Here is a 21,111-nt window from a genome sequence, read left to right on the forward strand (position 1 = left end):
CCACACCTTCAACTCCATTCTCCTTATAAAAAACAACTTGTGGCATCATATAAAACTGTCTAAGTACCACACAGCCTTTAATTGCATTCTTATACTTGGTTACGTGCTTATGATGCAGTTTGGAAAACAACAACAACAACAAAAACCTCCTCCATTCTCTTCCTGCTTGCCAAATTAATGTTGTTTTTTTCTACTTCACTTCCAATGTTTGGTACGTTGACCTTCTAAATTGGAAAGAACCCCACCATGGTCCACTTGGAAGGCAACCAAATTCTGACATTTTTAGGAGGAGGGTCTGGTTGTGTCCAGACCATGGTCCAGAGGAGCTTTCATACCTACCTGGAATCCCTGATCCAGGTCTACTCTCCTTCTCGCCCACTACGCTCTGCATGCGAAAGACGCCTGGTGCTTCCAGCCCAGCGCTGCTCCAAATCCCTAGCCAGACTCTTCTCTTCTGTTGCTCCCAAATGGTGGAACGAACTACCGAACTCTGTGCGTTCTGCTGAGTCCCTTTCTACTTTTAAGAGACAATTGAAGACTCAATTGTTCAGAGAGCACCGAGGCACTTAACCTGCCTCTTCTCCTCTTTGTCCTGTGGGGTAGAATAAGTCAGAGGGTCCAAGACCCAGCACTTAGTGACTATGTAGCACTAACTGTGTCGTGTGATGTTATAGGTTTGTCCAAAAAAAAAGGGGGGGGGGTGACACTTCTTCTGCCACAAGATGGCAGTACCTGTGACCAAATCACAACTGAAGCAATTTTGCGCTTACTATGGGTTTTTCCTTAAGTCTGAATTCTTGCTTGTGTTGTACGTCGCTTTGGACAAAAGCGTCTGCTAAATTAAATTGTAGAATTGTAGAATCTATAATTTTGGTTCAGATCTAAAAGAATCAGGTGTGAAAGGGCCGTAAAATCAGGATCTGGATTCAATCTGGACACACCAAAAATCTAATTTGGGTGGCTGGTAGTCTGAGTTAGGCTTTAGCTAGGCCTTATGTATCCCATAACATCCATCTTCACATTGTCGGGATGACTAAGAGAGGACCAACCGGAGTGAATCCACGTTCCCACAAACCAAGCACCAGACAATGAATCAAATCCGCTCCTTCATTGTGAGTGAATAAATTACAAGTGATTGTGCTTTGTAATGAAGGCAGCGGAGCATATTGCACAAATGCTCTGCTTTTTAATGATTTAATTAAAGAACCTCACTCAAACTGGAGCGGAAAATTTCAACATGGAGATGAGAGAGAGGGAGTCGCGCTGCCAGGGGGTTGGAAAAAAAGATCTTGTGTTAATTGCTGCAGCGGTTGACAGATGTGTCTCATGTTTATGCCCATTTCCAGCTTTATTAAAATTAGTTGGACCCAAAAGAATGCCAAATGTTGTCTTCCAAAACTGAATCATTTACAACCAGTGAGCAGCATCATTTCCCTCTAATCTTCCATCGTCTACTTGCTTTTTAAAAGATACCAAAAGCACGCTGAGCCGCAATCATTAACACATGTATCTCAAAATAATCAATTTGCATTTTAAGTCTTCCAAACAGTTAATTTACAATGTTCCAGATGTATTTTATCCAGCTTCAATGAATAATTTTCACTCACTCTACTGTCAATTCAGAAAGTTAACACTTTTCCTTCATCAGACTAAAATATAATAAAAGTTCAGTCAGTTTGTCATGGAGACCAAGAGGGGACAGCGTAATGTGCAGCAGCGATGCCTCAACCTGAATTCTGTCTGTCATGCGACAGCGAAACGAACATTAATCACCCAAACCATTAAGACAGTCTGCACAAGTGCCCGCAGCTCATAAACTCTGGAATAGACAGTATTACCTCCTGAAGCACTGCTTATTTACCTCTCAAAACAATAAATCCACCTGTATATCCATTCCAGTGCAAGGTTTCATGAAAAATAATGTCAAGACACCATGCTTACAAAATAATACCGTGCCCATCAGAGTTTAAATAGTCCACTTTTACATTTGAATCACCAAGGGAGAGGAATTGATTTTCTGCAGATACACAACAAGCTCTGAATGATAAATCTCACACATAATTGTGATGGAGGAATTGCACTGGAATCTCTAACAAAAGAATTATGTGAAAGGTGTTTTTAATACCGATATTCTCTCGTGAAGAGCAAACTATTTTAATGAGAAAGAAAACATTTAATTCCACAGTGACTCTGATTGTGCATCAAGACGAGAGGATTGCAGAGGAAATATAGTTAAGCCTTGTAAATAAAGGTCCTCCGCATTCTCTTTGCGAAACACATCACCACAAGACACATTACACAGGAAACAAAGCATTAACCCACGGGGCTGAGGGTGCCAGGGCCCACTAAGCTCTGCTTGTTTTAAATCAGCAGACGTCTGGTTCAGATCGTGAGATTTTAACATGCACTAAAGGTGCGGTGTGTTTCGCACTTACCTGTGCGAGCGTGAAGGAGAACAAACCCTTAGTTTGGCATGTTTGGGTGTTGCAAAGTTTCATTGTTGGATGATGACGAAATGAGTAACTGAGTGAATTTAATGGCAAACGTTTTTGCAAGTAATAAGGTGATATCTCTCATCACCGTGCCTCTTCTCCAGAGGGGTCAGACTAAATGAGTCCCCGGGGTGTCTGGACAGCAATTTAACATTTACAGGAGATCCCATGAAGTAATTAATATAGGACCGAGTGGTCTGTTTATATGCTGGTCAAGACAGAATGGAGATTGAGTATATTTGTATTTTTCTGCTCTTGGTCTCATATATTTGTACTGATAAGCACTATTCAGTAGTCAACTATTATGTGATAATTCTTGTTGAGATAAACACCTTGTTAGTCTGCTTCACCTCCCCTTTGACTCGAGCCTCCAGCATTCAATATACATCAATTAAAAGGTCAGGTCACCCTCACAAGGCTAAATGCTAATCATTTCCAATACAGAAATGTAAAACTGCACAAGACTTTATAAGCTCAGCTAAGCAAGTTATAATTCAGCACACAAAATGATGTGTAACACTGTCAAAAGTACCACGGGCCCACTTTTTTTTTTTTAAGTCAGTGATTTTAAAAAACCCCTCACAAATACAGAACCACGGTGAAAAAGATACATCCTCCATTATTGTTGGAGGCGAGGGTTGCGTCACACCAGAAATTATACTCATCAATGAATCATCTACTTTGACCTGCACAAAATTTGAACTAAAACGTATCAACTGTCTATAAGAAACCTAGAGTCCATCACGAATTGACATTTCTGCTCATTTGTAATTAGAACACACTTCAAAACAGAAACAGCAAAAAAAAAAAAAAAAGAAGAGTAAAACCAAATTGAGATGAACCTTTGGAAAGCTTCCCTCTTTTATTCATATTTAACATCGTATTCAGGCAATGAAAAGATTTCCTGCATATACATACGGATATTTATTCACCCCAGGGTGCATTATGTGGTCACAATCACTCAAGAATACTGAGAGAAGCGCTGAATGATGATGACATGTTTTTGATAACAAATACTGTCAGTCATTTGGTACACACTCTTTGTAATGAGTCAGAATAAGCCAATTCAAGAGAGCTCCTTTTAAATCTTACTCCAACAGAAGCCTAAAACAAGCAAGGCCACGCTTTAGGAGTATTGTTTGGTGAGGACTTCAACAAACTTGGACCTGACAGTCCACAGGTTACATGTGCAGCTTTGGTGAAAAGTGTGTCAAAGGAGTGTAACCTTAAAGCAAGCCGGGGTTAAGCCCAAGGTTAGTTTGCCGACCACCAATCCCGCCTTGTGGGACATAACCTAAGAAACAGAGGTGACCAAAAGTCAGGCAGCAACATCAACCTGTCTAAAGATCAACAAAGACAGCGGAGGGAACATGAGGATTTAAACCGCGTCCATGACAGAGGTGAAGGTAATCCTCTAACGAGATCAGACAGGCCGGAGAGAGAGATGCTTCACTGAGATGTGAGAACAGACTCAGCAGATGCGTATGGAGCCGTATCGCTGTCACACCAAAGAACAGACAAGTATCACCTTTTAACGCCATAGGTTTGGTCATAACAATACGACTTGTTATTGAAACTTAGAAAAATTATCATGTGAAGACGTGTTATTATAACAATGAACTAACCGTAATAAAAAGGTAAAAAAAACAAACAAACAAACCTATCAAGGCGGGACATGATGCAGCGGGTCACAACAGACCCAGCTTAGATGCAGTTAAGATGGTGCAGGTTGCATCCACAAAGCCTTCCCTGCCCCTCCACCTGATCACTACCATGTACAGCTACGGATTCTTTCATTCCTCCAAAGAGAAGAAGCCCCTATTCTACCTTTACATGCGCTGCAAAGGTTCTACAGGTTAAAATCTACAACAAGTGGACTTGACACCGACTTTGATCTTCAACGAGTCAAAAGACCAACGCAGATTAATGGATTTCTGTATTCTGATGCTCTTTTAGACAGATATTCAGAGCTGTTTTAGATCCTAATTTTCACTATGATTTAACATCTTGAATTTGATGGAGATTCATTTTGATCAGCAAGGTAATCCTTTGTAACTTACTTTGTATTTCGTGTCTTTCGGGCTGTTTAATCACGTTATTTCAACTGCTAACTTCTATAATATTTATTGATCGTCTCAGGCTTACCTCTGTCATTTGCTGATGATGTCACCAATTACCTCCACCAACAAGGTAATGTGATCACTGGCATCAGCCTATCTATCTGTCAGCAGGATAACTCAAAAAGTTGTGGATGGATTTTAATCAAATTTTGCTGAGGGGATACAACTTAGGCTGAGGAACAATCGATTAGATGTTGAAGCTGATCCAGAACCAGATCTGACAGAATCATATTGATCTGACAGGCGTATGCGCGTTCCTCATCCAATTACGGACTGAGTCCAGGTCTCATGTGGGGGAGTGTCTAAATTATTTTAAAGACAGCAAACAGAAGACAGTTCTATTCCCAACAGCAAAAAAAAAAAAACAAAAAAAAAACTACAGCCATTGCAAGTTTCATGAATGTAATTGCCGTGACATATCTTGTTTGTTTGATCCATACAGTGGACAGCAAGTGCAAAGACAAGTTATGGTAAGTAAAGTTATGTGACAGGACAGACTTGTTCTGGGCCAGGCTGACTGCCATTGCAAGAGTCAGCTCACCCTAACATCACCCTCCATGCCTCAGAGCTGATCATTTCCTTTTTATCAATGCTAGCTTGTTCATAATGATGTCACATGGTATGCTGTTGGAAGTGACACAGAACACTACAACTTTATCATTTTATAGGCTAACACGCACACTTCGGTCTAAAGTATGTCAGTACTTTGTTCACACTCAAACAATGGAACAGGTGAAAACCTGTGTAAGCCCACTCTTTTCTTTTGTTCATCTATAATCGATCCAAAAAAAAGCAATAGGGATAAGGGCCCAATAAAGACTCTGCGATGGTATCTGCCCTTTTTTTTTTCAATTTCTATGCAATGCAGACCTGCCAGGCAACCTCACTGTGTCATAATTGTAGTGGGTCATAAACAACAACAACAACAAAACAAGCTTAAGGAACTACAAAACTTAAATAAGACGCATGTTCTCAGAGCAGCAATAAGCCAACGTCCAATGTGCTTCATAGACTTGGATTCATTGGTCCATTTATTCGCTTGACACTTCACACAGGCTCACCTTAACTCAGGTAAATGCATTTTGTCCATTTCTTTACTGTTTCCATTCATTGCTTTTGAGGTTGGAGACACAAACGCACACACCAACACGTGTATTTTTCTTCCTCTGCACCCCAGATTGTCACCACGTCAAATTTTTCGTTATGAATTTCCTGAGTTAAAGCTCCAGTCTATATTCAATTATATAAATGCACCTTTCACAGATTCACACTGATGAGAAGGAATAAAAATAGAACAATAATGGACTGTGGCTCCAGCCTGTTGGCACCATTTATGGTCCTGCTGGTAAATATAAATGAGCCTGTGCAGAGCCACTGGTCAGTGCTTTATGTACTTCTCTGCAGGTTCATCTCTCATATGTGGCCCACACGTGGAGCAGTTGGAGCTTCAGACTGGCCCTAGGTCAGATTTGGAGCACCTAGTGAATTAACAGATGGACCAGTTCTTCTGATTAACAAACCATACACACACACAGGGCAGTCCATCACACATATGGGGGCATTTATGTATTACTGCTGCATTAAACCACAATTAATGTCCAATACTTGACAGGTGAACCACTGAACCTACTTTATGAGGCACCACTCACAAAGTCAAAGTGTGTGTGAGCATACTTAGGGTCATCATGTGGTATAAACAGGCGTGTGTGCCTGTCCAAACCTTACAATCCAGCTACTCTCCCCAGGCCCCCGTGTAATTTTCTCTCAGGCTGGGTTTCATCAGGTTTTGTGTTTCAGACCGATTGATTATCTGCAGTGAGGGGGCACCATGACAAAACCCCAGCAGGAGTTCTCCCATCAGCAACAAGCAATGTGCCAAATACACACACACACACACACACACACACACCTATTTCGACTACTGCCTTATTGCTTCCCAGTTTAAGAAAGCCAGACATTGGATTAATATCACTCAAAGGCAAACTCTTATAGGGTCTTTCACCATCTCATTCAAACCTCTTCAATAAAATAACACGCCGTACATCTTTTTTTCACACATAGTTAATATCTAATGCGTCTCCTTTATTTTTATTTTATTTTTTCCCGTTTAAAAGTTTGAATCGTTTAACTTGCATGAATAATAAATTTTTTCGTCCTCTCCTCCTAGTTCCTCCTCTCCTGGATGTACAAACACAGAGATAGCAGCCTACTGACCACACAATAAGAGTTAATTAAAATTAATGTTTTATAGTTTGGTCATTAATTTAGATGAAAAGATTTCTCAATGTGTTCCGGGTAGCGTGCCCATTTAATGTTATGACGGCCCGCGACCACCATCTTGTGGCGGGAAGAGTAGCATCGACTAAAACGTCACTGTCGTAAAAAAAAAAATCACACTTGACGGCATGTCAAAGTTTTAGAGATAGCATGGCTTCCTCGGTGATATGCAGTGGAACTCAATGCAGGTAAACACAAACTAACAGTGTACTTAAAATAACAACATACGGTTAAAAATGTAAATGTGTTGTATGAATTCATGAGACGAGACGTAGTACCGCGAAACGTAAATATCGCGTTTTCTACTTTGTTACAGTTTTCTGGGTGATAGAAGATGTCAATAGTAACTGCTGGGATTCTTATCTGTCGGTAGGGTGAGTTCAGTTCTAAACAGAGATGTGAAGCAGTATGGAAAGAAGTACATGTTTGACTGCAATGAAGAGACATGCTGGAACTCTGACCAGGTAAAATTTAACACTCGTAACTGTACTCTACTAAATGTCATTGTAGGCTGATTCATCTAACGTCCACAATATGCTATGATTACGCACAGTCTTGTCGTGCATTCTTATAAAGCGAAATGTTTTCACACGTTACGTTGTTACCAATTCGTTACATTTTACTTCATTTATTTGAGTATCTCATCGTGATAATCAGCAGCACATACAGTAAAATCAGTGAATTTTTTTTTTTTAATTATCCTTTTGAGTATTTAATTTGACGAAACCTTTGTGGCAATGTTTGGATACAAATGAATATAAGTCCTGTACTCAGAATTTAATTTTATGGTTTTGCATTTCACTGAGTTTTTTTCTTTATCTTGCATTATTTTAATAGTATTAATAAATTAACACTGATGTTTTATCCTTTTCTTTTGTGCTTGATTTTTATTTTGTCTGTTATGTATGTTATGTCGTCTATTTGTCTTATTTCACTGACCTTATTTTAAAGCTGTTTAAGCTAATACTTAAATATTTCAAAGGTGAATCAAATTATTGTTGTTGTTATTATTAATTTATGTATCACGTTGAATGAATCAGGGCTATCTGTCACTGATGAGTAGTCAGTAGTCTATGGAGTAGTCAGCTTCTGGTCCTGGCTCCAGGAGTGAACACACCACTCACAGTCTAATGTGTTTAACAGGGGGAACATCAATGGCTGATTCTGAAGTTTCCCCAGTCCATCAGGGTGACAGAGCTAAAAGTCCAGTTCCAGGGAGGGTTCTCAGCCAAAACATGCAGACTAGAAGGTAAAAGTAGAGATGAAATATTCCCACTTAGGGCTCGTATCATCGCCTGTGGCAAGGTATGTGATGTCATTTCATCTTGTTCTCTTCTGTAGGTTGTCCTAAAGAGGGAGATTTTAAAGTGATCACTCATTTCTATCCAGAGGACAACAACTCTCTTCAGATATCCTTCATGTTACGGTTCTTAGGTCAGATTGGTTACTGTGGAAATTCTCACACACACACACACACACACACACACACAAATCTGGCAATTAATAACTTGTAATACTTGTATTTTCTGTTTTCTATTGGACATCACAATCTCTCAAAAAATTAATACCTATTGTGTTTGTAAAAAAAAATGTTGGAATCTTCATTTTTAGGTTGAAAAATAGTAATTTCATTCAGGTATTAACTGCACCTCTCACTCATTGCATTAATCAGCATCAGTCAACAGGGTTATTACGTAGCTCGAGCTGCACCTGTCAATTTAGGAGCCGTGTGCTTGCTGTTACTAATCTGGAGTGTTTATAATGAGTGTGACACAATATTTTCCTGAGCATGGTTTTCATCATATCAGTGTTTCCATGTGTCATGTGGAGCTTGTTTTATGATTGAAAACCAGCGCTTATCTTGACTTAACTCCACACCCACAGCTTTCCCATACAGGAGGCCCCCGAAGTGGACAAAGTAAAAATAATGTTTGAGAATAGTGCAGACTTTTTTGGGAGAATAATTGTTTATTCCTTGGATATCCTGGGGGGAAAAGCCTTGTGACCATTTTTTTAAATTCTCTCATGAGAGAGGAAATGACCTCGGAGGAAAGTGCAGGACGACGGTGTGGCATCAGAGGAACATCTCCCACCTCTTGAACTGATGGGATTTGTTATTTTTGCATGTATCATGACAATTTTCTATACCTTTATTGACTTTAAGCATCATTCCACCGGAACACACAGTATAAAAAATACTTTTTTTTTATTATAAAAATGTTTACAGTCGTGTCGCTTTCAGCTAAACAAAATAATTCTGCTACACACGTCACATTCTAGTCCTTGTTGTACAAGTTGAATAAACTGTTTTTGCCTGAACAAATGCTGTTTCCTCTGTGTAAATATCTCTGCACCTGATGAGTGAAGAAGAGCCAAACTGTTCCATCTGTTTATTTTAACTGGTGTCACGTTGGCTTGTAGAGTTTCAGAATATGGTCCTCCAACACTTTCTGAACTGGGAAGCGAAAAGAAAAAAAAAAGTAAAGTACAAAAAAAACATTATTAAATCCTCTCACTTAGAACTTACGTACTCTTTTTGTGTCCAAGAGCAACAGCTAAGGCCAGCGGACTGTACCCAGAGTCGGATTCAATGGTCATGTCTGCCCCTTGAGCTGTGAAGAATACAGTCTTGAAAGTTAGAGAAGCACTTCCTCCCAGTTTATCATGAAGTAATATCACAAGAAATGTACCTAAAAGAGCCTCGACGCATTTGATATGGTTTCCTCGCACAGCGTATAAAAGAGGAGTTCCCCCATTCTGAGATCAAAATACCAGAGTTGTAGGTCAGAACATAATCATGCTCGGTTCTTAGAAAACTGGTGGCCAAATTTGCAATAACATCTGGCGTTAAAGGAAAAATCCTACCCAGTCGTAAGTGTTGATATCGACTCCGTGTTTCAGAAGAGATTCGACGATATCCACATAACCTCCAGAGCTGGCCAGTGTCAGGGCACTTTCTCGCTCCACTGCAATAGTTTTGGGGTCTGCACCCTAATAACACAAATCACAAAACTTTCAATTTAAGTACCATAGGTTTTCACAGACAGCAATCATTTATTTCTAACCTTTTCCAAGAGAAAATCTACTACTGCTTTCTCTCCAAATGCTGCTGCCCACATGAGAGGTGTGAAGCCCCGTTCATCCTGTTTGCTGAGCAGTGAACTGTCTGCAAAATGAAACGTGACTCAGTACGAGGAAAAATCATGGAATAAGAAAAAAGCGATTTTCAGACCTGGAAAAATATTTGTAAAATACATAAATCAATAAAATATTGAAAAAGTCAAGGAAAATATGCTTCACAAATACCTACATAGCAGAGTATATGTGGGTCAGTTGAGAACGACTGAATAAAATCTCATTTGGTTAAGGAGATAGTTCACCTAAAAATGGAAACACAGTCATCATCTACACGCCGTCATGCCGATGAGCAACCGGGTTACGTTTTTTTAGCCCACAAAACACCGCAGGAGTTTCACAGGAAACAACAGTCTCTCAAATAACTGGAGTGAACTGTAACCAACTTTTAAAAATACAAAATATTTATGATCAAATGTATCCCAAGCCTCCTGAAGCCCCAAGATGAGATGTCACCACACTTGGATTACTTCAAATGAGCAGCATGGAATTATTTCATGGTTTTTTTATGTATTGTTTTTAACATTTAAAAGTCAGTCACTATTCACTTCAAGTGTTTGGGGTACTGCTGGAATATATTTTCCTTTGAAAATCGAGCAATGTTTTGTGGACAAAAATAACTCCCCCCCCCACCTTCCATCAAAATGACGATAGGTAGATAAAGACTGAATTTTCAGTTAGGGGGTGACTAATCCCATTATTATTAATTGCTTTAATTCATGTTTATGGAAAAAAAAAATCATTTTAATGAAAAATATGCTGGTACATTTTTCTGAGAATGACATTTTTCTGCATACATGTTAAAGTTAAAGAAACTTAATGGAAAAATTGAGTGAACCTTCAGTCCATCAGTAGGAATTTTGTACTAACATGGGACAATTGGAATACTAAATAACACCACTAAGTCGGACACAGCAAGACTCCTCACCTTTACACAGGTGTGAAGCCACTTGTGAAACCTCACCCTGAGCTGCCAGCTGATGTATGGACAGAGCTTGAAAATTGAAAATAAACAAAGCCAAAATTAAACGGACAAGGTCAAAGCAGTTAAACACAATGATTGTTTAAGTCTATTCTAAAACTAAAGTGCCTCCTTGATGCCAGAACGTACAGTCTAATGTTGCTGGACGTGCTGTAACCTCGTTCCCACGCTGTTTGTTAGTCAGAGTTGTGGAATGACTAAACAAACCTTCTTCATCCACATCAATGATATCTGGAGACACCGGATCACATCACATCAAACACACACATGAGACAACTGTTTCATTGTTTTGAAGTTTGCAAATAAAAGAAAATCAGATAATACGCCAAGGAATTAATCTGAGATAGGAAATCATCTTTGAAAATGAATAAAGACAGATACCATTGGACCTGTCGTCTTTAGCCTGGGAGGGACAAACATTAGCGTTAGATGATTTTTGGCCATCTGCAACCTCATCTTCATCACCTCTGGCATCCATGATCACTACAATAAAAAAACGAGCTATAGTAATAAACAATGTAGTGTAGTCACTAACCAGTGAATTACAATGCCAACAACATTAAACTACATCGTGTACTCACCACATCCAGCTCTGCTACTTATTTGCGCTAACTTCCTTTTGGGAAAACTGAAAGTAAAATGTTTAACATCTCATGATGGGATCGTACTAATAATCGAACTCTGTTGAAAATCTATTACAGATGTTAGAGACTATCTGACAAAACATTTATTGAAATAGCAGACACAAGGGCACATTTTGGATGTACTGACCCGCGTATTGAGGTAGTTTGGTACTTTTGCAGAAAGAACTGTTTTCAGCTAATATTTCTCTCCGGAATGTTTGAGCGTGACACTTGACAACACAAATACGGAAGTAGCATACACATCAGATGGCATAACTCGCATACAGCTACATTTTTTTTTTTAGCTTTTGACTTCAATAACCAGCCGGCATTATGGAAGACCAGGAGATGCAACTCAAAGTGAGACGAGGTACTTAAAATTTTTAACTGTTTTAACATAAAACTCACCTCATTGTTAGTGTGACGGAGTAACGCTGCGGGCTCGCCAGCTAGCTCACCTTAGCTGCTAATTTATCCATGTCCTCCGAATATGGGCGCCCTTCGGGAATTTTATTTAATTTTCCCAAATGGATGATACACTGTCAGTATTTGTATTTTTTTTAGCATTTTTGTTTTTGTTTTTTTGTTTTTTTACAGTGACTGACAAATTCACCGAGAGCATGTACGTCTTGGCTAACGAGCCGTCGGTGGCTCTCTACAGACTGCAAGAGCACGTCAGGAGGTCGCTGCCTGAGCTGGTGCAACACAAGGTAACGACGAAACAACGCTGGTCCACATCCGAACAACTACAGTTGCTGGATCATGTAGACGAGAGCCGCAACGTCTTTATAGTTTACCATAAGTCGATGTACCACAAAAACACAAAAGTGACGCTCCCAGAAGATTTAATGCCCGTGTACGTACGTTATAAAAGCAGTTTTTACATTCTTTTACACACGACTCTCTCTAAAGTGAGTAGACAACCGTCAAGATTTATGTTTTATTTGAATTTGTAAGTATGTTTTGGTTGGTCTCTCGTGCTCACAGTGTCACGGACATAAGACACACACCTGCTATTGTTTTTTGGGGTTTTTTCAGCTGCATAACATTGAAATATCAGGATACATCGGCCCTCTAAGAAATCCTCTTTTTGAGCAACATAGAAGTTAGGATTTATTCAGTCTGTTTGCAAGGGTTGTTTAGTTATTTCAAAACTAATTTGTGCTGCTTGGTTAAAGGTGCTCTAGATGTCAACCCTAATTTGTGTAAATGGTAGGGAGGAAATAAATGGAACAGTGAACATATTTTGGAATCCAAAAAACTTTAAAATTGTATTAGTAACTTTTATGTCTTAATATTTAATCTGACATTTTAGGAAAAAATGACATGTTCAGTTGTTTCATTTTCTTTTCCTCTCATGCAGACAGACATGCAGAGCTGGGAGGAGCAGAGCCAAGGAGCCATCTACACAGTGGAGTATGCATGCAGGTGAAATGATGCTTATACTTCCATATTTCAGAGACTTATTGGCCTGCTGCTTGATAACCCTTTTCGTGGACGTTTTGGCTTTTTCAGTGCTGTGAAGAGTATGACGAACAGCAGCGTGTATTTCAAAAACATTGACGGCCTCCTCCGTCAGGCTATCAGCATGAAGGAACAGATAAGCAGCTCTCAAGGACGCAGGTATGAGGCAGCAGTGAACACGGTGGGGTGGACAATTGGAAGAAATTTGAGGTCATAATGATATTCTGAAACTGTCCAGGGAGGTCAGTTTACTGTCTGCGTGCCATGGGTAAGATTGTTGCACGGTAGCATTGTGATAGTACCCTGTTTTGACTTTTATGGCGATATGTCAAGCTGTTCTTTGCCTGTTGACATTGATGTTTTAGCATTTTTTAAGCTTTTTAGCAATTTAGCAAACACCAGCCATCACAATTTGGATGAACTGTTTTTAACAATAGGTGTTAACTGTATGTCATTTAAGTTAAACTTTCATGTTACTAAGTTGAATTTTTTTCCACTACCAATATTATTCTGCGTGTTACACTGCGACAGATGTTCAGGCTCAGGGACGACTTTCTATATAGATGAAAATTAAGATGATTTGATCTTCTCTGAGCCAAAGGATCAACTCTGTGTGAATATTAGTCCCTTACCATGCCATTTTATTAACACTTAGACTGGGCCTTCACAGTGTCAGATGATTATCTTGGCCATAACACTCTCCCAGAGAAATATTTGTCGAAAATATCATCAAAATAATCCTAATAATGCTAATAAATCAGTCAAATTAAGTGGTTTACTATGCAATTTGTCTCCTTTTGGGGGGACAAATACATCCAAAAGTCGAATGAGGTGGACAGTGATACTTGATGATGTTTGTATTGTAAAGATGATATCCATTCTTAATTTGTTTAAATATCATTGATTTTGACAAGAACCAACATGCTAAGATCCTTGTAACAAGGCCACTAATGATTACAATCATGATGTCATTACATAGTTAATCTTGTTTTAAAAATGAAGAGAATTATTTGCAAGAAAACGACATAGTGGACTAAAACATAGCTACATTACTGACATGGTATTTAAACTGAGCGCTTGTGCGGGGCCCTTTTATGTTGATTTAGAAGAGGACAATTACCAAGTTCACTGAAAATGAAAGAAGCTTTAATGAAAGTTACCCAGTGGGTAACTTTCATTTGAGTGGTTTTGCAAATACTAATACAACATCTGTCGTATAAAGTTTTGTAAATGTTCTGGTTACTTTGGTGAAAGTATTTCAAGTATTAAAATAAGTGCACTTGTGACAGTGGTATGACAAATATATTGTCACTTTTTTAAAAATGTTTTAAACTTTGATGAGTTTGCACCCCTAGATGATAAAACCTAGGTAGACCATCAGTAAGCGTCATTATCTGTGCGTCTGGGCATCAGGAACTTTTTCTTCTCCATCGTTTGCATCGCCACTATTTTGATTCATCTAAGAGAAATGGGCATGAAAAGGGAAGGTCTGTTCTCTTTCTCTCTTCTTTGTTCAAACTGAGCTGCTCTTCCGTCTACACCCCCCCCCCCCCCCGCCTCTCTCATAGAGGCTCTTTGAAAGCTTGTTTATCCCTTTATAACAGTATGTGTGTTCTTTCTCTGCAGAAAGAGTAGAAAAGCATGTTTTCAAACCAAACACGTTCATGGGTCCACCAATATTTCCTTAATTATTAGGACCAGAGTGTTGTCATTAAAAGATGATTTCACACACTAATAATTCCAAATAAAAATTGGTCAAATTGATGTGGTTCAGGGATTGAGATTTGTTGGTTTCCTTTCAATAATTTGTCTGTGCTCAGCCTTTTGATCTGCATTTTATATTTGTTTGTGTTTGACCTTTGTTAAATCTTTTATTCCGAGACATTTTATATATTTGTAATCGTCCCTCCATATAAGCCCCTGCATCAACCCTCAGTTGCAGCTACATTGTTTTCTCTCTGCTCTCACCGAATGCTTCATGTTTTGTGTTAAATGTTCTCTTTTTTTTTGTTTGTTTGTTTTATTTCCTCCACCCCGACACCTGCATGCAGTTTACATGATGCCAACCCCTCTCCCAGTCCCCTCGTTTCTGCTCCACATAGCCCCACATCCACTTCCTCGTAACAGGTGTCAGAGGTCAGTAGTTCCTTCAGACATTCCATGATCCTGCTGGATTTAAACCAGCATCTGTCAGCATATCTTCAAGATTGAATTTATTTGTTATTGATATGAAATCATTTAGGACAGATAACAAAACGCAACGTGCGCAAATATTTGAGACAAACCCACCAACCACAGTGAAGGAAAGTATTTACACCATTATACCAGAGAGAAGATTGATACATAGGCAACACTGAGGGGATGTAAAGCAGGTTCATACTTTAAAAAAACAATGTAAATTATATAAAATCAATTCACTTATCTTTCCATCAGAATGTATAATAATCTGAGGGAGAGTAAGGTAGAGATTCCCATGTTGCCTGGAATCAGTCAGATTGTACATGTTGAGAGCAGATCGGTGTAAATTGACAGTTGTACATCTGTGTCGAGATGATGCCTGTGTTAGTTGTCCCCTTAAAGGTCATCAGTGTCTTTCATCAAAAGCTCAGCTCCATTTGCATCACACCAGAGTCGAGTCTTTTGTAGAAATCCCAGATTTTCTCGCCAGGACGCTTCTCATCTCGTTGTTGACCCCATTCCAGGGTTTAGCCTGAGCCTGCAGTAAACCTGACTCAGTAGACAGGGTCCTGTGTGTTCGAGGACAGCTGCCACCGCTGCTGTAGCCATCTTTATCACTCGCGTGGCTCTGTGACCCTGCAGCAGGCGAGTACTGCAGCTGGTGCTCTCGCTGCCTCGGGCTAGGGTAAGAGACCTGATGCTGGAGGTGAGACTGGCTGCGGGGCATCCGGGGTTTGTCAACACCGATTTTAAGCTCGCAAGGCCGAGAGGCGGCCAGGTGACTGCTTCCGTGGTCATTCTGGTAGAGGGTGTCGAGGTGGTCGCCGTGATAGTGCTTAGCAGTACGGGATGCCTTCACCAGAGAGTGAATTACAACCACCAGCAGGATGAGGATCCCGGAGGAGAGGACACATGCGCTGGCGATACCAGTCTCCACCTCAAATATTAGGAGCATAAAGATGGACATAGCTGCCGGGGAAGAGAAGAAGCAATCCGTAAATAAAAATAGAAAACAACCCCTATCTGTATTAAGACATTAAAAGAAAATATTTGAACTTTCATTTCTTACTTGCACATTTTCACATAAAGGCTATAAATGTGTGTATATTTGTTGAAGCATCAAAGTACTCCTATTGTTTGAAGCTCATGTGTTTTTTTTGTGTGTGTGCACAGAAAACGGACAGTGGACTCAGGCATGCTAAAGGAAGCGGGAGAGAAGCACCACCCTGGGGTGTGAGCAGGCTTCCTGGGCTCTGGCTGTTGCTTCTTCAGGTCTCTTGCTGTACTACACCGGGGTTGAGGCTGAAGAGGGGGTCAAAAGGGCAGCACCTCCTAGTCACATGGGAGCAAGTGCCTCCAGTGCCGACCCCCCCGCCCAGTACAAGCTACTCAGTGGAACAGAGCACCACAGCGCTGCCAGGTTCAGCATTAAAAACACTTAAGTCATGGACGCCACTCAAAGAATGCATTGTTCTCTTGGACTCACTGGACAAGAACAGCAGAGCTGTTTTTGCCTCTGCTGCTGCAAATCTGCTGCAACACCAACATTGTAGACATCATGAAACGCCACGTCCCTTAAACAACATGTGCCCCCCACCACCTCCACCAATGCTGTGGGACAAACAGGACTCAAAAAAATATTAACCCGGAGTCTTTGAGAATCACTGCTTTGTTCATACCTGCCAAGTAGACGGAGACGCCCAGGCAGAATAATCCGATAGCCACATGTCGCACAGCTCTGCTATCCAGAAGGAACCAGTCAGCTCTGGAGAAACAAAGTCATATTATTTATGCTTCCACTTGTTCACTCGTGTTTCAAACTCTGTGCTGTAAAATATTAGGTGCAATGAAATGAAACATTCTATCATTTTCTCCTAATGATTTATGTTGTTGTTTAAGTGTCAGGAATTTTTTTTTCCAAAGCTCATTATCATTCAGATTGTCTGTCTAAAGAGGTCCGGGGGTATGCTGTTGGATTTGTAGACTGACGTGGGAAAGGGCCAGCGAGAGGCCGTGTGCTGGGTGCATAATGAGAGGAAGGCCATTGTTTAGAGAGGATTCATAGGGATTGGGAGGTGGGGGTCGACCAGTGACATTGCAGTGTGGACCGCTGCACCTATTGACGCCTCTTTTATTCCTCTGAAACTATGTTTATAGACTGCAGAGGGCCTGAGGGCATGAAGATTAATGCATACTAAACAGATTCAATGTTATTTAACACTTAAAAGTAATAGTGATTCACCCTGAGTAGCCAATGAAAGAGAAGCTGTGTAGAGCCATAAGTCATGAAGATGTTCCTTTAACACTGGTTGTGCCTCACATTTAAAATGGTCCAGCTTTATTCCTTTTACTTTTCATACAAAGTATTGTGAGCACAAACTACTACACCACTACAGAGTCGCTGAATTGGATTGTGGTTGTTCTACGGTATTTTCCCCTTCGTGCCCTTTAACTGTACTGAGACTGCGACCATCAGAGACAATGACAGGATGCTGGTAAAGTGTAGTTTAGCAGTTCCAGAAAAGTCCCAACTGACAAAGGGATTTCTGTTCCAAAATATCTGTTTGGCAACATGAGCAGCTGTATCGGTCCTACATGCGCAGATGAAGCAGCAGCAACAACCCAGAGTAAATAAAACTGAACATGGTTTGTGTTTCAGCTTTTAATTGTAAGAGAAAGAATGATGAGGTTCTTCCAGTCAAACGGAAAGGTCACCTTCCTGTCGTGAAACTATGGAGCTGCTCTGTTTCTGTATTGTGTAGCCAAGAAGAGTAAGTGCAATCAAAAAAATGTTTTAAGTGCAAAACCATCAGCATGCTTCAAGTAACATAATTATAAAGATGTACTAATGTGAATTATAACGTTTCCCCGCTATCTATCATTTTCTTCATTTTTAATCTTTTTGATTATGACATTAAATGAACTCCATACATTTCCGTGTTTATGAACGTTGAACTGTGAGGTTCACCGGATTTTTATCCTCAACGTGTCACTGAGCCCCTTAGGACTGACTGTAACTCTGACTATTTATTTCATTCAAAAATGTTTATTTCAACCTAAAATAGCTACCATACCATGAACGGAGAGCACAAAGGGGAGGTTAGCTCTGTAGTCTTTCTGCCAGAAATGTATGATAATTTGAAAAAGGTTCATAATAACCCAAATCTGAGGAGATTTGATGCTTAAAAACAGACAATTTTTCTGATTTAAAAAGATTATGTGCGCGCGCGCACGCACGCACGCACACACATACACACACACACCACTAAGTGTTCTTTTAGAAGGGGATGTCTGCCAGAACACATGCTAACTGATGGTGGAATTTTAGCAAAAGGGAAAAGTTTAAGACGATATTGGGTCTGGGAAAATGTTTGGGGTGGTTCAGGTTCAGATAAAACCTTTCTCAATGCCTTCCAGGCAAACTTGTCCCTTGTGTACAACTTAGCCAACCTCTAATTAGCATCATTAGCAGCCTGTATATCACACCGGAACTGGCTTTGTGTTAAGCACAAATTGGGCTCTCCAGTACTCTCGTGAATCAGGCAGGGTGTCATGGCGGACTTGTGTTTATCAACAGGTGTGTGTGTGTGTGTGTGTGTGAAGCGAAGTACCTCTCAGTGTCCTGCTCTCCTCTGCAGACCTCGGTAGTAAAGTAGCTGTGCAGCAGACACACCACCACCGAGCTGAGATGGAGGGTGAGGGACAGCGCCGACAGAACCGTTGACACCGGCAACAGGACGGCCCAGACGTGAGCCGGTATGACGGAGGGAGACTCCTTCGCCGCGGTCTGTTGAGACTGCAGCTGGAAAATCAAAATAACCGATAAAACCGACATGATAGCGGATAGAATCCCGAGTAGGGAGAGAACTATCAGGGACCGCTGGCTGTACTTGTACGTCATCTTTTCCCCCAAACCTCCCGGTGTCCCTCCAAAGATTTTAAAACCCTCCCGTCTGTCCTCAACTCTAGACGGCTACAAGTCCAGAAACTATCATGGCAGGTTGTTGTCAAACGGATGACTTGTTTCCAGTCCGGCGTGTATTTTTGAAGTGGTTCGCCTGTTGCGCTCGAGCGCCGCTGTCCCGTCTGAGCATGTGATGTGCTTTAAATCCCCAGATTACAAACTTTGCTGCAACAATGGACTTTTTCTCTTGGATCCTCGGAAACAATCCGTTGACGTGCTCCTGGGAGAGGCAGAGCTCTCTGACTAGACCCTGGACGCAGGACATTCAAACAATCCATCAAAAACTCACTGGAAGCCTCCTTTGGAATGTGAGAGTTGCACATGTTGACCCACTGAAAGCTGAGTTTATTCAGAAGTAAATAAACCTGCCTCCGATCCATTTTATATTCGTGTAATATATGCCGTTAAAATAACACAAATAACATGGAACTGTGGTTTAATGTCAGGGTCCCCGATTTCCTGATGCCAAAGTGACGTGACAACTTTCTATCACACAATTCCAATAAAAGGAAAGTTACTCCCATAATAAAACGCTAACAAACAAACATGAACAAATAGCAGCGTGAGGGGAAAAAAAAACAAGAATCAGTCACCAACCAAATTCAGCAACAGCATAGCAGGAATAATCAAATCGTAATCTGAGAATAGGACATTAATTTACACCACAAACCCATTATCAGATTAGAATTTCATGCAGCTATTGCTGGAATATCTTCAAATCCAGTATCAAATTGCATCAGTCAATAGAGACTACAGATGATTAAATATTGTATGAGTTATTTATCTTTTCCTCTTAAGCTTGTGATTGTGGTATCTGGATATATGATACTGTAGGTCTAATCAGCAGGCTATCTCAGAATCATCTTACGCCCGAAAAAAATAAATGTTGTTAAACTAACTTGTACTGCATGAAAAAAAAAAGAAAGAGAAGTTTGAGTCAGTTACTCGCACCAGCCTTTAGTGTTCTTGTGCAGACTAGCACCAAACTTTTGAGGAATTCCCTGCTGCAGCCACCCGCTTCAAACCCCTCTTCATTGATCATTTTGTGTCTTGGTAGGATTGTTTGCATGTTATTTGATACTTCAGACGGTCAACTGAAGAGATCAAACAAGCGGCGATGAGCACTCCAAAGTCATTTATCAGATCCTGACGCTTGGAAAAAAGAATGAAATTCCTCCAAAACCGGATAACATACGTTTGTGATAGCACTGATATTCTTCGTCCTCAATTTGCCGAGCCCCCCTTAAAACTGATTGAACCCCGCCACACACACACACACACACACACACACACACACACACACACACACACACACACACACACACACACACACCGAAACTTTCCATAATAGACCATATACTGTCATTTTACTCCAGTACGCCAACATTAAATTGTTTTCCACTTAGTTGCCTAGGAAACATGAACAACAGCTTGTAATTTTCTCCATAGCATCTTTTTTTTTTAACTTATTTGCGTGCCACCTCCAGCTCCCACCTTTATAAGCACGCTTCACTTTCAATATCTTTCCTGAACTCGTACCACAGATGGGCCACCTTGACATAGTTTGCGAAGTGTGTTACTGAGGCGAGTTGGAGATTAGATGAGTATGGTGTAAGGAGGTGGTCTGCTGAGGTAAAGATAAGACTGTCGCTATAAAGGTACACAATGTGAACAATTGCTCTCACACATGTACACTGACCATGAAGGCTATTTCTGCATTCGACAGCTTTGCCACATGCTCTAAAAGGGGCTTGGCTGAGCACGCCAAAAGCAGAAGTGAGAAGTTTCAGGAAAGCGAGAAAAAAAAAGATCTCAACACAGAACTTGGTCAAAGGCACCTTTATCTCTCTGCACTTGTCTTAATGTTTATTTGCAT

At 40.4% G+C, this 21,111-nt stretch overlaps 4 protein-coding genes across 8 annotated transcripts; 2 read left to right on the forward strand and 2 right to left on the reverse strand.

Moving 5' to 3' along the window:
• The first annotated feature begins 6,943 nt into the window (after nucleotides 1-6,943).
• nr2c2ap (nuclear receptor 2C2-associated protein) lies at nucleotides 6,944-9,203 on the forward strand. Its single transcript, XM_086223917.1, has 5 exons — nucleotides 6,944-7,077; nucleotides 7,263-7,353; nucleotides 8,033-8,138; nucleotides 8,231-8,298; nucleotides 8,772-9,203. Exons 1-5 carry the CDS (start codon nucleotides 7,040-7,042, stop codon nucleotides 8,892-8,894), a joined length of 426 nt encoding a protein of 141 aa, XP_086080043.1. The 5' UTR covers nucleotides 6,944-7,039; the 3' UTR covers nucleotides 8,895-9,203.
• On the reverse strand, nucleotides 8,873-12,173 carry rfxank (regulatory factor X-associated ankyrin-containing protein). 4 transcript variants are annotated; one of them, XM_086223913.1, is made up of 10 exons: nucleotides 12,038-12,173; nucleotides 11,588-11,634; nucleotides 11,388-11,507; nucleotides 11,136-11,237; nucleotides 10,953-11,018; nucleotides 9,955-10,055; nucleotides 9,755-9,880; nucleotides 9,580-9,646; nucleotides 9,421-9,501; nucleotides 8,873-9,344 (listed from the first exon to the last, which is right to left on the reverse strand). In XM_086223913.1, exons 1-10 carry the CDS (start codon nucleotides 12,040-12,042, stop codon nucleotides 9,295-9,297), a joined length of 765 nt encoding a protein of 254 aa, XP_086080039.1. In that variant the 5' UTR covers nucleotides 12,043-12,173; the 3' UTR covers nucleotides 8,873-9,294. The 4 variants fall into 4 exon arrangements, with proteins under 4 accessions (XP_086080039.1, XP_086080042.1, XP_086080040.1 ...); XM_086223916.1 differs by lacking the exon at nucleotides 12,038-12,173 and adding an exon at nucleotides 11,778-12,015; XM_086223914.1 differs by having other exon boundaries at nucleotides 8,875-9,344; nucleotides 11,388-11,489.
• On the forward strand, nucleotides 11,839-18,181 carry borcs8 (BLOC-1 related complex subunit 8). Of its 2 annotated transcripts, XM_086223918.1 has the most exons (6): nucleotides 11,839-11,999; nucleotides 12,227-12,339; nucleotides 12,993-13,057; nucleotides 13,145-13,252; nucleotides 15,145-15,229; nucleotides 16,445-18,181. In XM_086223918.1, exons 1-5 carry the CDS (start codon nucleotides 11,963-11,965, stop codon nucleotides 15,215-15,217), a joined length of 396 nt encoding a protein of 131 aa, XP_086080044.1. In that variant the 5' UTR covers nucleotides 11,839-11,962; the 3' UTR covers nucleotides 15,218-15,229; nucleotides 16,445-18,181. The 2 variants fall into 2 exon arrangements, with proteins under 2 accessions (XP_086080044.1, XP_086080045.1); XM_086223919.1 differs by lacking the exon at nucleotides 15,145-15,229.
• tmem221 (transmembrane protein 221) lies at nucleotides 15,191-19,573 on the reverse strand. Its single transcript, XM_086223912.1, has 3 exons — nucleotides 18,883-19,573; nucleotides 16,951-17,036; nucleotides 15,191-16,240 (listed from the first exon to the last, which is right to left on the reverse strand). Exons 1-3 carry the CDS (start codon nucleotides 19,170-19,172, stop codon nucleotides 15,714-15,716), a joined length of 903 nt encoding a protein of 300 aa, XP_086080038.1. The 5' UTR covers nucleotides 19,173-19,573; the 3' UTR covers nucleotides 15,191-15,713.
• Between the last annotated feature and the right edge of the window lie 1,538 nt (nucleotides 19,574-21,111).

The sequence above is a fragment of the Aulostomus chinensis genome, chromosome 14 (assembly GCF_037954235.1).
Source record: "Aulostomus chinensis isolate RoL2024-O1b breed Wild chromosome 14, RoL_Achi_v1.0, whole genome shotgun sequence".
NCBI lineage: Eukaryota > Metazoa > Chordata > Actinopteri > Syngnathiformes > Aulostomidae > Aulostomus > Aulostomus chinensis.

Coding starts and splice junctions, on each gene's coding strand:
- tmem221 (XM_086223912.1), bottom strand. CDS start 19,172: ATGACGTACAAGTACAGCCAGCGGTCCCTGATAGTTCTCTCCCTACTC. Junction 17,037..18,882: donor GGAGAGCAGGACACTGAGAG/GTACTTCGCTTC, acceptor TTGTTTCTCCAG/AGCTGACTGGTTCCTTCTGG. Junction 16,241..16,950: donor CGTCTCCGTCTACTTGGCAG/GTATGAACAAAG, acceptor CTTCCCCGGCAG/CTATGTCCATCTTTATGCTC.
- nr2c2ap (XM_086223917.1), top strand. CDS start 7,040: ATGGCTTCCTCGGTGATATGCAGTGGAACTCAATGCAG. Junction 7,354..8,032: donor CATGCTGGAACTCTGACCAG/GTAAAATTTAAC, acceptor TGTGTTTAACAG/GGGGAACATCAATGGCTGAT. Junction 8,139..8,230: donor CAAAACATGCAGACTAGAAG/GTAAAAGTAGAG, acceptor TCTCTTCTGTAG/GTTGTCCTAAAGAGGGAGAT.
- rfxank (XM_086223913.1), bottom strand. Junction 11,019..11,135: donor ACGTCCAGCAACATTAGACT/GTACGTTCTGGC, acceptor TCAATTTTCAAG/CTCTGTCCATACATCAGCTG. Junction 9,345..9,420: donor TGCTCTTGGACACAAAAAGA/GTACGTAAGTTC, acceptor TTCGCTTCCCAG/TTCAGAAAGTGTTGGAGGAC.
- borcs8 (XM_086223918.1), top strand. CDS start 11,963: ATGGAAGACCAGGAGATGCAACTCAAAGTGAGACGAG. Junction 12,000..12,226: donor GCAACTCAAAGTGAGACGAG/GTACTTAAAATT, acceptor GTTTTTTTACAG/TGACTGACAAATTCACCGAG. Junction 13,253..15,144: donor AGCAGCTCTCAAGGACGCAG/GTATGAGGCAGC, acceptor ACCTGCATGCAG/TTTACATGATGCCAACCCCT.